General features: G+C 38.9%; 1 protein-coding gene across 2 annotated transcripts in view; it reads left to right on the top strand.

Moving 5' to 3' along the window:
* Nucleotides 1-12,643, top strand: part of PAFAH1B2 (platelet activating factor acetylhydrolase 1b catalytic subunit 2) — a 28,404-nt gene extending 15,761 nt beyond the window's left edge. For both annotated transcript variants that reach the window (XM_044929719.2, XM_006044733.4), the window contains 4 exons: nt 2,864-2,953; nt 3,869-3,985; nt 5,323-5,445; nt 9,310-12,643. In XM_044929719.2, the coding sequence (XP_044785654.1) occupies nt 2,927-2,953; nt 3,869-3,985; nt 5,323-5,445; nt 9,310-9,588 (546 nt within the window). In that variant the 5' untranslated portion in view covers nt 2,864-2,926 and the 3' untranslated portion in view covers nt 9,589-12,643. The remainder of the gene's footprint in view (nt 1-2,863; nt 2,954-3,868; nt 3,986-5,322; nt 5,446-9,309) is intronic.
* Nucleotides 12,644-13,437: the final 794 nt, after the last annotated feature.

Raw genomic sequence — 13,437 nt, 5'->3', positions numbered from 1 at the left:
AGAAGAAGAAGGAGGGAGAGGGAAATATTAATGACCAGTACAGGTGTGACTATCGGAGAAGGCGATAGCACCCCACTCCAGTACTCTTGCCTGGAAAACCCCATGGACGGAGGAGCTGCTAGGAGTCGGACACGACTGAGCGACTTCACTTTTCACTTTTCATTTTCCTGCATTGGAGAAGGAAATGGCAACCCACTCCAGTGTTCTTGCCTGGAGAACCCCAGGGACGGGGGAGCCTGGTGGGCTGCTGTCTATGGGGTCGCACAGAGTCGGACACGACTGAAGCGACTTAGCAGCACAGGTGTGACTATGGTAAAATGAGTTCTTATACACACACGCTGGAGTCAGTACAGATACAGCCAATAGCCATTTTGTTAAGAATTTGGAAATATCTCTAAGACCCATAAAAGTGTTAACCTTTGACCTAAAACTTAACAACATGTAAAAAAAAAAAAGGTAAATTTCTTCATCTCAGTGAATAGGAGGTTCCTGGCAAATTTTCATTAGGAAAAGAGCTAAAAAAATGTATGTCTCACTGGATGCATCAGTAGGATATTAAGTAGTGTTAGAAAGTATGGTTATAGGGAATTCCCTGGCAGTTCAGTGGTTAGGACTCCATGCTCTCACTGCAAAGGCCCTGGATTAAATCCCTGATCAGTAACTAAAGTCCCACAAACTGTGTGGCCTGGCCAAATAAGTAAATGGCCAAATAAGATAAAAATTTTTAAAATTATGATTATGGAAATCATGTAGTCACATAGAAAAATGTTTTTAATATAATATTATATGCAATTATAATGGCCCTATTTATTGAGTGCCTATTGGGTGCTAGCAAAAAGCTGGGTCTCTTTTATGGAAGTCTCTTCTTTACAACTCAGACAGAATTGTCAGCAGATGTGGAAGCCTTGGGTTATGTACCTGCTTAAGGTCGCTTATCCGAAAGTAGTTAAGCTGGAATTGGCACATAGGTTTTTCTGCCCCCAAAGCTGTGTTGCCAGAAGAAGATGTGCATGTGTTTCAACTATTTTAAGGCAGGGGAGGAATGGGGAATGTGTGAAAAAAGGATGAGAAAAGGTACCCCAAAACATTAATAGGTACTGGTTAAGATGGTAGGGCTATAGGTATTTTGCTTTGATCTTTTCTGTTTTTCGAAGCTCATTGCAACTGTTTAAAAAGAAAATGTAAAGGACTGAAACCATTAGAACAGCAGAGCTTAAATTCCATGATGTTCTTTAAACGTGAGCTGTTTTTGTTGGTATTGAGAAGTAGTTGATACCTGAGTACCCACAGAGAGATGACATGATGTGAAAGAGCACTACTCAGTGAAATTAAACTTTTATTCTTGCTCATCTTATCCCTTAAGTTTAAAAACACTGTTGAAATAATAGTAATTTTTTAAAAATGATTGAACCCTGGTTGGGGATCTAAGATCCCACCGCACTGCGCAGCCAAAAAAAAAAAAACACTCTAAAGTGCTTGCTTTGGCAGCATATATGCAAAAAAAATTGTTTACACAAGAAAAAAGAAAAAGCTATCCCAAATCCTGTCAAATTAAGAAGAGATGTCTTAATTGTCAAATTATTTCCAGAAATGTTTTTGTATTTTCACGAGTCGCAGTGGAATATCTCAGTTTCAGCACAGTGTCATCTCCACTTGTATTACCAGCAGAAACACTTAAGTAGCATCTCCACCTTAGGGGAAGCATAATTGAATGTAGCGTTTGAGAAGAAGAAACTGCATTTGGACCTTTCTATAGAACTGGGTTAGAGACCTGCTAAAACATTGTGTTAATATGTTTTGGGGATGAATATAAAAACTTAAACTGTGTCCTTTGGTTTAACATCAATGAATAAAATCTTTTTACCTTAAGAGCAGAGAGAAGCATGCCTGGGCTAGGTCACCCCAGCCTAGAAACTTGGATTAGACTGAAAAAGCCTGATTCTTAGTTTGCCAACATCTCACATTGAGAGGTTAGCAGACATTTTCAAAGACCATATTAAAATAATTCAAATAAAATGCATGCCTTTTGATTGGATCCTAGTTTTAAAAATAGATACATATAAAATACTTTATTCAATTCTTAGAACCATTGTAAAGATTGAATATTAGTTGTGGGATTATTGTTCATTTTCTTGAGTGTATTGATAGTAGTTCTATGGCTTTACAGTAGACTGCCCTTATGCTTAGGAGATGCTTGTGAAATATGTTTTTTTTTAACGTGTCTAGCTGCGCCAGGTCTTGGTTGTGGCGTGTGGGTTCTTCAGCCTTCATGGTGGCGTGTGAGCTCTTAGTTGCAGCCTGTGGAATCGAGTTCCATGAACAGAAATCGAACCTGGACCCCCTGCATTGGGAGCACAGATTCTTAGCCACTGGACCACCAGGGAAGTCCTAGCATGTGGAATATTTAAAGGTGAAGAATCAGAGTGTGGCAGCTTACCCTCAGATGATTCACCAAACACACAGATAAAGCAAATATGGGAAAATGTTGAATGTAGGTGGAGTGTGTACAGGTAGTCATTGTATTACTTCAGCTTTTCATATGTCTAAGTGTTCTTCATAAGAGTTGGAGGAAAAGGTAAGCTTTATTTAAATATATATATGTGTGTGTGTGTGTATATATATATATATGTGTGAATGCATTTTTCTGTTCCGGTTTCTGCAGCGTTCCAATTTTCTTGAGCACATGAGAATGATCAGTTTGGTAGGACCCAACAGTTAATTGCAGTTGAGAGGAATCAGCTTTAGGGACAGACCAAAGAGAATGTTTAATAACAGAGTAACTGGTTGGACAACTGTTCTAAGCCAAGAAGTCTCACAGGGAAAGAAATGCCAGCTTCTCATTGTTCTTTCTTCTTCACACCAGCACAACAGATTTGTCCTGGACTGCAAAGACAAAGAGCCGGATGTCCTGTTCGTGGGGGACTCCATGGTACAGTTGATGCAGCAGTATGAGGTAAAGTGAAGGGGCGCGGGTGGTCCTGGGCTGCTAATGGCAACACATCCGTCAATAACAGACTTTCATCCATTCTGCTCTAATTCAGAGTTAGAAGGGAAATCAGACCTACTTGATGGGATTCTTGGTGCCATCAAGCACGAGACAGAAAATGTAGCATTTTTATTAGTACACTCCCCTTTTTCCATTGGCTTCCAAGAAGCCTCACATTATATTTGTCCTAGTCATGACTTTCAATTCTTACTTGCATTTTACTATTTCTTTGCTTGTATTTGCCCATTTTTGTCCTAGCTGTGATTCTCAATTCTTATTATTTGTGTTTTACCATTTTAAAATGTTATGTATTTTTGGGGTGAACTTTTGAATCTGTTTAGGCATTCTCTCAAGGGAAATTTAAAAGAAAAGATAGGTTTCTTTTTGTGTTTAGCACTCTTGCTGCTGCTGCTAAGTTGCTTCAGTCATGTCCGACTCTGTGCAACCCCATAGACGGCAGCCCACCAGGCACCCCGTCCCTGGGATTCTCCAGGCAAGAACACTGGAGTGGGTTGCCATTTCCTTCTCCAGTTAGCACTCTTAAGTTTTTTCATCTCATGTTTCAACTTCCCCTCATTTCTTTTAAGTGATTTAATAAAGGGAAAGATGAATGTATTGAGTTGACTGCATAATTATAAATGTTGGTACCTATTAAGTGCACAACCTCTGCGTTGTGACTCAAGTCCTGAGCTGAGGCCTAATGCTGCACTGAGAGCTGAGTTCCAGAGCGCTTTCAGCAGTTGGGAGCATACCACTTGGGGTGTTAATATTTGAATACAGAAAAAGGAAGCTGTTATTTCAAATGCCTCACAATACATTGCAGTTGAGGGATTTTATTTCCCAATAATTTTAGCTTAAATAAATGAATTTTTCTCTTTTTAGATATGGCGAGAGCTTTTTTCTCCACTTCATGCACTGAATTTTGGAATTGGGGGAGATACAACAAGACATGTTTTATGGAGACTAAAGAATGGAGAACTGGAGAATATTAAACCTAAGGTGAAATGAAGCTTTTTTAAAAAAAAAAAAACACCTTAATCTTAAGTCTTTTGCAGAGAGTTAAATTGTCAGAAACTGGTAGTTTTTAAGAAAAATTTCTTCTGGGACTTCCCTGGTGGTCCAGTGGCTAAGATTTCATGCTCCCAATGCAAGGGGCATGAGTTTGATCCCTAGATCCCACATGCCACACTAAGACCTGGCTCAGCCAAATAAATAAAAAAAAGTGTTTAAAATTTTTTTTTCAGTTGCTTCTTTAAACCATTATTTCATTGTTGTTCTTGGCTTCATGCCTTTTTAAAATAGATGATTTTATCATTGTTTAAGAACATTCCAAATACATGCTTAATTACGGATCAGTGTATTGCTTGTGTGGCTCATACTTGAAATTGTTATAATTATCTTCGTGTGCTGTTGGAAGAGATTTGATGCTAAAGAGGTTTGCTATTCGATGGTCCTGAGGCAGTAAGGGGAGGAAAGTGCTCAGAGGTGGGCCACTGGAGCAGGGCTATGATTCACTTGAGGAAGTAATTTTGGATTCACTTAACACACAAATAGATTGGTAATCACGGCCTGCAAGTTCTTCTAAAGGAAATTTGAAGCAGATGTGAACAAATGTTCAGCACAAACATGTACCCAGTGCCTTATCAAATTATCAGTGTCCTGAGCTGACATGCTGCATATAAGTTTTTCCAACCCCAGACAACAAAAAGAGAACAGAACTGAGGCACTGATAACAGGTGCTGTAGTAGAAAGTGTTTTATTTTTGCCTAATAGAAAAACTCATGCATATTCTTTTTGTGCTAGGTGGAAATTACTTTGTTGGGTTACATGGTAAGATGTATGTCTATAGATGATAGTCACCATGTAAAAATTTTTGTTAAAGCAGAAAAACTTCAGAAAACTATAACCAGCCTCCATGCCACTGACTTTACCTTAAGTAGAACTGTGTATTTATACCCAGTACCCTCCCTTGGGTACTTTTATTTTTATTTTTTCTAGAAGGTTACATCTACTAGAGTCCAATTAAATGGTTTTTGTTTTTTTTTTTGGTATAGTTTCTGGATTTTAAGAGATTAACTACCAATTCCACAATGATAAAGAAGTTTTCCTGTCTCTTCCTAGCACAACTTTACCACTTAAGTATTGCTTTGTTTGGAATTTATCCTGATATTAATATATATGAGCTCTACATTACTGTTTTAAGATGGCCTGCCCTGTTGAAGTTAACCATTTGAGAAGTTCATCTTTCCTTCTTTGATTTTTGAAATAAGATTTTCAACTAACTAGTGGACATTCCTTTATTCCTGAGTGTCTTTTCTTCCTTCCCTCAATTACAGGTCATCGTTGTCTGGGTAGGAACAAACAACCATGAAAATACAGCAGAAGAAGTAGCAGGTGGAATTGAGGCCATCGTACAGCTTATCAACACAAGGCAGCCACAGGCCAAAATCATTGTATTGGTATGTGTTCTTTGGGTGGGTGGAGACCTCAGTATCTTAAAGTAAATGTGAGGTGTCTTTAGAAATGGGGTCACTCATGAATATAGAGAATCTTTAAGTTGGAAGCAGCTTATGATGCTCCTGAGAAGCTCTTGTCTGATATGTGCCATTGTCTTATGGGTCTCATCATTTCCTAGAATCAGCTGTGGGGATTATCTTTTTTCTGCTCATCCTTATTTAGAATTATAAGTCCTCTTTATTGCCTAAGGTAGACTTAGTTTTTTTCTTCCCTTAACTTTAAGTTTTCTGATCTTCTGATAATTTTTTAAATGCATATGACATTTTTTCTAGTCCTGAGTTCTCTTTTCTTATTACTGTTTGTTTATTTGATTGCACGGAATCTTAGTTATGGCATTTAGGATCTTCAATTTTTGTTGTAGCATGAGGGATCTTTTTTTTTGCTAAGTTGCAAGCATGTGGGATCTAATTTCCTCACCAGGGATCAAACCCAGGACCCCTGCATCAGGAGCGTGGAGTCTTAGCCACTGGACCACTAGGGAAGTCCCCTGAATTCTCTTTTCATTAGACCTGGGTTTAAATTAGCCTAGATCTGTTGTTTTATTCCATTGTTAATATAGTAAAGGTGGTGTATTTATCAGGATCTCTGAATTCTTTATCAGAGATTCCATCAGGAAGAAAATAGGTACTTCATAACCTTACCCCATCAGGAAATGCTACCCTCCGTAGAATTAAAAGCATTGTCTTTATGATCTCAGGGGTAAACAGCTGTCTATTTCAGTGTTAAAGTTTACCTGTAGGCATTCTTAGCCAGCTAAGAACATGTTTTTGAGAAATCTGGTATATATTCAGTATTTTAATGAGATAAGTGTTATTAAGGTAGTCATTTGTTCAAAAAAAGTGTGCGAATCACTATGTACGAGGCACTCTCCTAGGTCCTGAGCATATAGAGATGAATAAGACGTAGTCCCTCTCAGGGAGCTGGTGGATGGACATAGCAGGATAAATACGTAAAAGTTGACATCTGAGTTTAGTTTTAAAAAATTCATTGGTCTCCAGACAAATGGAGAAATGAAAGAAGAGAAAGTATTACAGAGAAGAAAGAGAGGAGGAAGAGGGAGGAAGAAAGGAAGGAAATGATCAAAGACTTCTTCATGTATGTGTTTGTTGGGTGAGTGAAGGAGGGTACTAGAAGAATTGAAGGTTATCATGGAATAAAGTTCAGGTCTGGGGTAGTTCAGAGAAAGAGGCCACAGTTCCCATGTTAGGAGTTTGGATATTATAGCAGAGTTCTGGGGAGCCAGGTCTTGTTTTTTTTATTACATGGTATTTAATTAACTTACTTGTTTAGATCCTGCCTTATTCCAGAAAGGATTACAGTATGGTTAAGAGTCCCATCTCTGAAGCATAGTGGCTGGTACATTGTACTTGCTTAGGACATACTTGTTGCCTGAATGTTGCTAAATAAATCCTCCCTAAATATTCTTTGTTTCAGCCAGGCTTCTGAGTTTGATATACAGTGGTGTTATCTATAATACTAAAACATTGGAAGTAACCTAAATAATCAACCCCATGGGAGAATGATTACACATCATTGAATGTAATAGCACTAATCATGTGACAATTACTAAGTCTGTGTGCAAACAAAATTTACAGTATTATTTAATCAAGAAGTCTGAATACTAAACAGTGTATATTATATTTGGAATTGCTTGAAAGTGAATATGCAAATTAGAAAAGGAAATGAATTTAAAATCGTTGTTACATGGTAAAGAAATTAGGATTGTAATTTTTTGTCTCCTGTAACATAAGCAATTACCACTTACTACAGAGAAAAATCACAGATCACATGGCGTACCCTTGATACATATTTATTAAGGAAAATGTTCGGCAAAACATACATTACTTTTTTCATCCTTGCTTGACAGTCCCAGTAGGCGTGGCGCTCTGCTTTTGCAGCTTAACATTGTTATGGCTTTAACTGCTGTGACATTCTCTGAAAGTCAGAAGAGCATATTTGTTTGTTGGTCGCTGACCATCTTTCCTAGTCACTCATTATATCTCAGCCAAGCTTTGATGTGCCAACAGTGAGGGCTGCTTTTCTTTGTTAACTGTTAAATGCAAAACCTTGCACTTTTAACTGTCATATAAACTAGGATTTAGGGTTGACCTCATTTGCGCTTAACAGGGATAGAAGGAGATATTGGTGTACCATATTCATAGTTCTGTAGCTCTTTTTGGAACTGTACAGTCACACAGCAAATGGAAAATAAAAGCCCAATGTTTTGCTGAAATAATATAAAGTAGACATGAGTAAGTACTTCCTTTGGGCATAAAACTTTTCTTGTTCTTTTGGTAGAATGCCTACAGAAAACCCATTTTTATGAAATAAGACCTCTTATCAAACTGAGTAGGAGAAACAAGTGGCAACATTTTTGCCTAAAGAACAACAATTTGCTGTTGTGGCATCATGAGCTGTAAACCAGCTAAAAGGTTGGTTGGGGATTTCTGACAATCTTGTAATAGGATCAGTTATCTGTAAAGGCCATTTCTAGTTTGAGATGATAAAACCTTCTCTTGGCATATAAGAGCCAGCTTTTATTTACTGTAGGAGAAGGACAGACACCTGATTTAGCTGAAAAATATATTAGATCATTAACAGGTAAGTTAAAAACATATTTAGGATACATCTCTGTTTTGTTTATTGTTTTGAACTTTTTGTTTTGTCTTGGAGTAAAGCCGATTAACAATGGTATGATAGTTTCAGTGAACACCGAAGAAACTCAGCCACACATATCCTTGTATCCACTCTCCCCCAAACTCGCCTTCCATCCAGGCTGCCACATAACATTGAGCAGAGTTCCCTCATGTATATATTTTGGTGGGAGAATACTAAACATTTGAAATCTGGTACGTGTTTTATGCTTAGAGCACACCTCAAATTATCTTGGATTTGGCCATTTGGAAGTCCCTTTTACCTGGCTGCTGAATGCTTGTGACTGTGCCCCATCATTCTGTGGCGGGATGCTCCTTTACTTTCTGTCATTCAGGATATTCCAAACCCATCTTGTACCTGCCCCATCTCTCTCCGTACCACCAGGTAGTACGTGGCTCTGATTCATCAAGACAGCACTTGTTCCAACTCCGTTTCGCATGTGTGCTAGTGAGGTGTCAGGTGGCATTGATGAATAGATGTGTGTTTGAGCCAGATATTCTAGCTATATGGTGGACTGTTTGGAGAATGAATTGAAGGGAAGATACTACTGAAGGGAGGATGGTCAGTCAGGAGATTTTTACATTAATTGAGATGAGTAGTGATAGATAACAATGTTGTTTATAGTCAGAAAAAAAGAATGGATTAGAAAAATATTTAGGATGTAAAAGCTGAGTGATTTAACAATAAATAGACAAGGTTTATGGGATGAGAGACTCGGGCATGTTGAAAGGACAGTTGCCATAGAGAATGTGGAAGGAACATAGTCTTGGGGAGATGATAAATGGTTTTTGGACATGTTGAGTTAGGAGTGCCTGAGAGACATTCAAGTTTGGTTCTATACCTGGACGTTCGTAGGAGTTCTGAAGCTGTGGAAGTGATCTGGGCTAAAGTGTGTAGAATGGGAAGAGTACTGGCCCAAGGACAAGACCCTGAGGAATACCAGCAATTAAGGAACAGGAGGAGGAAGAAGAACCTGAGAAGAAACCAAGCAGGAATAGTCAGAGAACTTTTCATTAAGATGGGCCTAGTCCAGTGTTTCAGAAATCAAAGGTATAAAAAGTGCTAAATGGAGAGTCCCAGGGATATTTGAAATCACAAGTAAGTAGAGGAAAACAGTGTGTCTTCTCATATTCTTCTCTGCTCTTCCCCAGGGTTTGTTACCTCGAGGTGAGAAGCCCAACCCCTTGAGGCAAAAGAATGCCAAGGTGAACCAGCTCCTCAAGGTCTCCCTGCCGAAGCTCGCCAACGTTCAGCTCCTGGACACAGACGGGGGCTTCGTGCACTCGGACGGTGCCATCTCCTGCCACGACATGTTTGATTTTCTGCATCTCACAGGAGGTGGCTATGCAAAGATCTGCAAACCCCTCCATGAACTGATCATGCAGTTGTTGGAGGAAACACCTGAGGAAAAACAAACCACCATTGCCTGACTGGCTCCCATCAGTGTTACTAGCATCCCAGCCTCCTCAGATCAGTTCTATCACTGGCACTACAGAATCCTTCTCTTTCTTAAGGCACTTTGCATTGTCGAATGTTCCTGAATGTTCCTATCTAGTGTTTGAAGGGGAGGAGGGATTTAAACTGGTCCTGTACATAGAAGGTTTGTTTTACAAAGGAAAAAAATTAGCCAAGGAAGATGGTTGTTTAAATTCATTTGAAACCAGAAGGGGACTTTTTAGTTATATGTGTGACACAGTCATTGAATTATCACTGTTTTTCCTAGGACAACATCAAGCCTAAGTACTGAACAAAATGAAGATGCTTGGCCTTTCTTTGTATGGATTATGTCATATATAATAATGATTAGAATCACACCTACTTGGCTTTAAAACAGATGTTTTTCCAGTTGTTAAAGTTCATTATTTAGTCTTTTTTGTTTTGCTTTACTCATACATATTCTCAATGTTGTAGCAACATACAGCATCAGATTGAACGTGCTTGTCATTCATATATGGGAGATGCTATAGTCACTAGTGAATTTGTTCCACTCTTAATCCTTGCCATGCTTAGCAGTGAAAAATAGGTTTGGCCCCATTTGGGGGACTCTGTTGAGGGTATTATTTTTATGCTGCTGAATATCATGTCTGTAATAGACCCATGCATGCAGCCTTTCCTCTATTCCCCCTCATCCCCTCTCTTTTCTGGGGGGTCCTTGTTGACATTACAAGCTTTTAACACATTTTTAACCTAGGAGCTCTGTTGCTGGAAGTATAAGTCCCCAGCCAGTTACTCTTATGATGATATTACTGATGTGTAACTCATTCCTGTGTGGTGTTCTGTGCTATAGAGTCTGTGTAGTGCTGTCCATATTCAGAGTTCTGATTGGTTATGTTTTGTTTCTCCCTTAAAACCTGGTAACAGTTTTTCGTCTTTTAGGGGGAAAAAATTGGAACTCTGTTTCCAACTCCATAAGACCTGGCTTTTTTTCTTGGCTTAGTTTTTAAATTATCAGTCCAGAAAAATTTGGCCTCTTCTCATGGGGAAACAGTGAAACTGCTCTTCAGAATAAACACTCTACTTGATCCCCCCTATTTTAGTAAAAAAAAAAAAAGAAAATAGGTTTGTGTAACCTTAAGGACTTCTCCTTAATATATCTTCATCTGTGAATTTCTTTCAAGAGGGCTCTTTGTAATCTTAATGGTTTGATGAGCTACAAGAACTGCCGTTTAAAAAATAATAGGAGCAGGCGGTTTATTATTTAATATACCAATGGAATATATACAAACTGGATCTACAAACGAATACTTTAAACTGGACCAGGTGGATATTGAAGTAACCCATCCAGATGGGCTCTGCAGAGATTCAGCTTAACGTTCAAGTTCAGTAACGAAGGCATATGTTTCATAGTCTGCTTGCAAGGTACATGGCATTGCTGTTGTGTGTTGGAGGGCGATTTGTGGTTTGTGCTAAGAGCCACATCTGATTGAAAGGGTTAGAACTTGGGCAGATTTTTTTTTTTTCTCGTCAAGGCTTTTTCTAGGTATTTTGTGGGGGGGTTTTTTTTTTTTTTGGTCTTTAAAAAAAACAACTTTTGAATGTATCATGTCTTCATTAACAACTGAAAATATATGTGATGTTTACTAAACTTGTTTAGTATATTAAATTTTCCTTTTTATTTTTAGTAGCCCAGGCTCTTGAGTTTTTCAGGACAGATTTCTTTTCTTAGCTGAGGTATAATTCTAGGGAGGAGAATTTAATTAAGCCACAGTTTTATGTGTGAAAAGACTGTTTCCTCTCCAGGTCTTTTTCTGTTGTCCGAGATGGGGGTACGGTCCAAACCCCATTAGGTCACTCTGGCAGCATGTGCTTTTAGCTGCTCTCTTGACTAGGAGTCACATATCCCTTTGTCAGCTGGCCTTCAGCTCCTTTGCTTCTGTGTATAAACCTTGGATGTTACTACATTTTATATTTACCGGAGCTATTCGAGCAATAGTATTTGAACCACTAGCCTTTGAAATAAAAGTCAGCCCCGTTGTTAACAGTGCAGATACTGAGTCCACTTGCATTTCTTGCAGCTTTCTTTGCACTGCTTTAGGCAAAAAGTGTTCATCTGTTTTTTTTCATTTGACACCCCAGTTTGCTGCAGTGACAGAACTTAATGCCTAATCTTTAGAGTTCATATATATATATATATATGTAAAATATATATATACCCACACAAACACATGTATATGAAGTTTAATGAACTGTCCAAGTGAAACATCCTAACTGTCCTTGTGATTAAGGAGCCGGTTTTGCAGGCAGCCAGCGAGGTGTTTTTCTGTTGGTCTCCCAGCACATGCCCATTCCTTTGCCTGCCCATTCCTGCTACACTCGATGGCAGCTGGTGACGCCACTGTGAGGGTTTCTGCGGTCCTGTCTTGAGTGTGGCAGGCTGGAGGTGTACTGCAGAGGTGAGCTGGGGCGTGTTCTGTTCCCCACACATTTCTAAACTGCTACAGGCAGTGTACTGGCTACCACCTCAAGTCCAGACACTGGTCTAAAGCTGAATTTTGTGTCAGTAACCTTAACCCACTGAAACAAATCTTGAGTAGCTCATATCCTGCTCTTAGGAATTCTGTCGTCATTTAAAAGTAATGTTCAACTTTCTTTTCCTTTTTTATTTGTTTAACCTAGTCACTGTTTACAGCTGTATGCTAAAGCCTGAGATACTGTCTGTGCTGTGGTGTATGAGCATTGCCAATTTTATATTTATTGCAGCAAAAAAGAAACTAAAGATATATGAAAATGAGGAGCATGGCTTTGCTCCTAAATCTGTGTGGGTGCATGTGGGAGAAGTGAATTGGGGTCTCTTCAAAGGAGGCTTTTGGGGGTGGGGTCACCCAGGCTTCTCCTTGGTGTTCCTGCTTGGGGATCACTGCTGCTAGCTGACTGGACCTCCCCAACGGAAGTTTTGTGATTCCGCTTTGGCAAAGTTTCATTGACCAGTAGAACTCATTCTGTTTTAGTGCATATTTCAATATAAATGTAAACATTTCACTCGAACTCACTGTCTTTCTGTCTCCTTTATCATAGCTTGAATTCCAGTGGCAAGAAGAAGGGATGGTTTTTTTTTCCTAATCACAATTAATTAGATACTTTAGTCATCTTGTTTCTTTTCTGTGGAACTGAATGTTCCAGGCTGACCCTCATCACGGATCTTCTTGGGGGTATAGAATGGTCAGCGGGGTGGGAAGAGCAGATGGAATCTTAAGTAGATAAATGGAAATAACTGTCAAATAAAATGTTTCAGATTTGTTAGTATTATCTGGTAGTTAAAAACAATTAACTCCAAAAATTATTAAATTGACCTTTTGATGCTTTTTCCTAATTTCAGTCTTTAGAATTTTATTCACATTAACTGCCCCAGCTTCCACAGTTTCTCCATTCCTCACACTAATAATCACCAGTTTTTCTTTTTTACACTTTGGCATATTTCTTTATTGTTGCCCCCAGCTTAAACTTAAGTATTTCAAATTAATTGGACTATTCTGAGTTTCTGTGCCATCTAGGGAGAAAAGATTCAAGATAATATTTCCCATATGTTAACCACTGAAGCACTTTAGGTGGGTGCATTCCCACTTTACTGTTTGGCCTGGGGAGTTTTCTGTCCTGTCAGAGATGAGTCATCTAAGTGGTTTGGCTGGGCCTTGAACCCCACTTTGCCTGACTTCAAAGTCCTTGCCCTTGGATTACTCATTCAACCTGGGGTATCTTTTTAGCTCTAGATCCTGATTCACAGTTCATGACAGACAGATTCCTAGTTTCCTTTCAGTTGAGAGTCCTGGGGGGGGGGGGGG

The sequence above is a fragment of the Bubalus bubalis genome, chromosome 16 (genome assembly GCF_019923935.1).
Source record: "Bubalus bubalis isolate 160015118507 breed Murrah chromosome 16, NDDB_SH_1, whole genome shotgun sequence".
Classification (NCBI taxonomy): Eukaryota; Metazoa; Chordata; class Mammalia; order Artiodactyla; family Bovidae; genus Bubalus; species Bubalus bubalis.
Note: the sequence above shows the minus strand (reverse complement) of the source record. Positions and strands in the feature narration are given on the sequence as shown.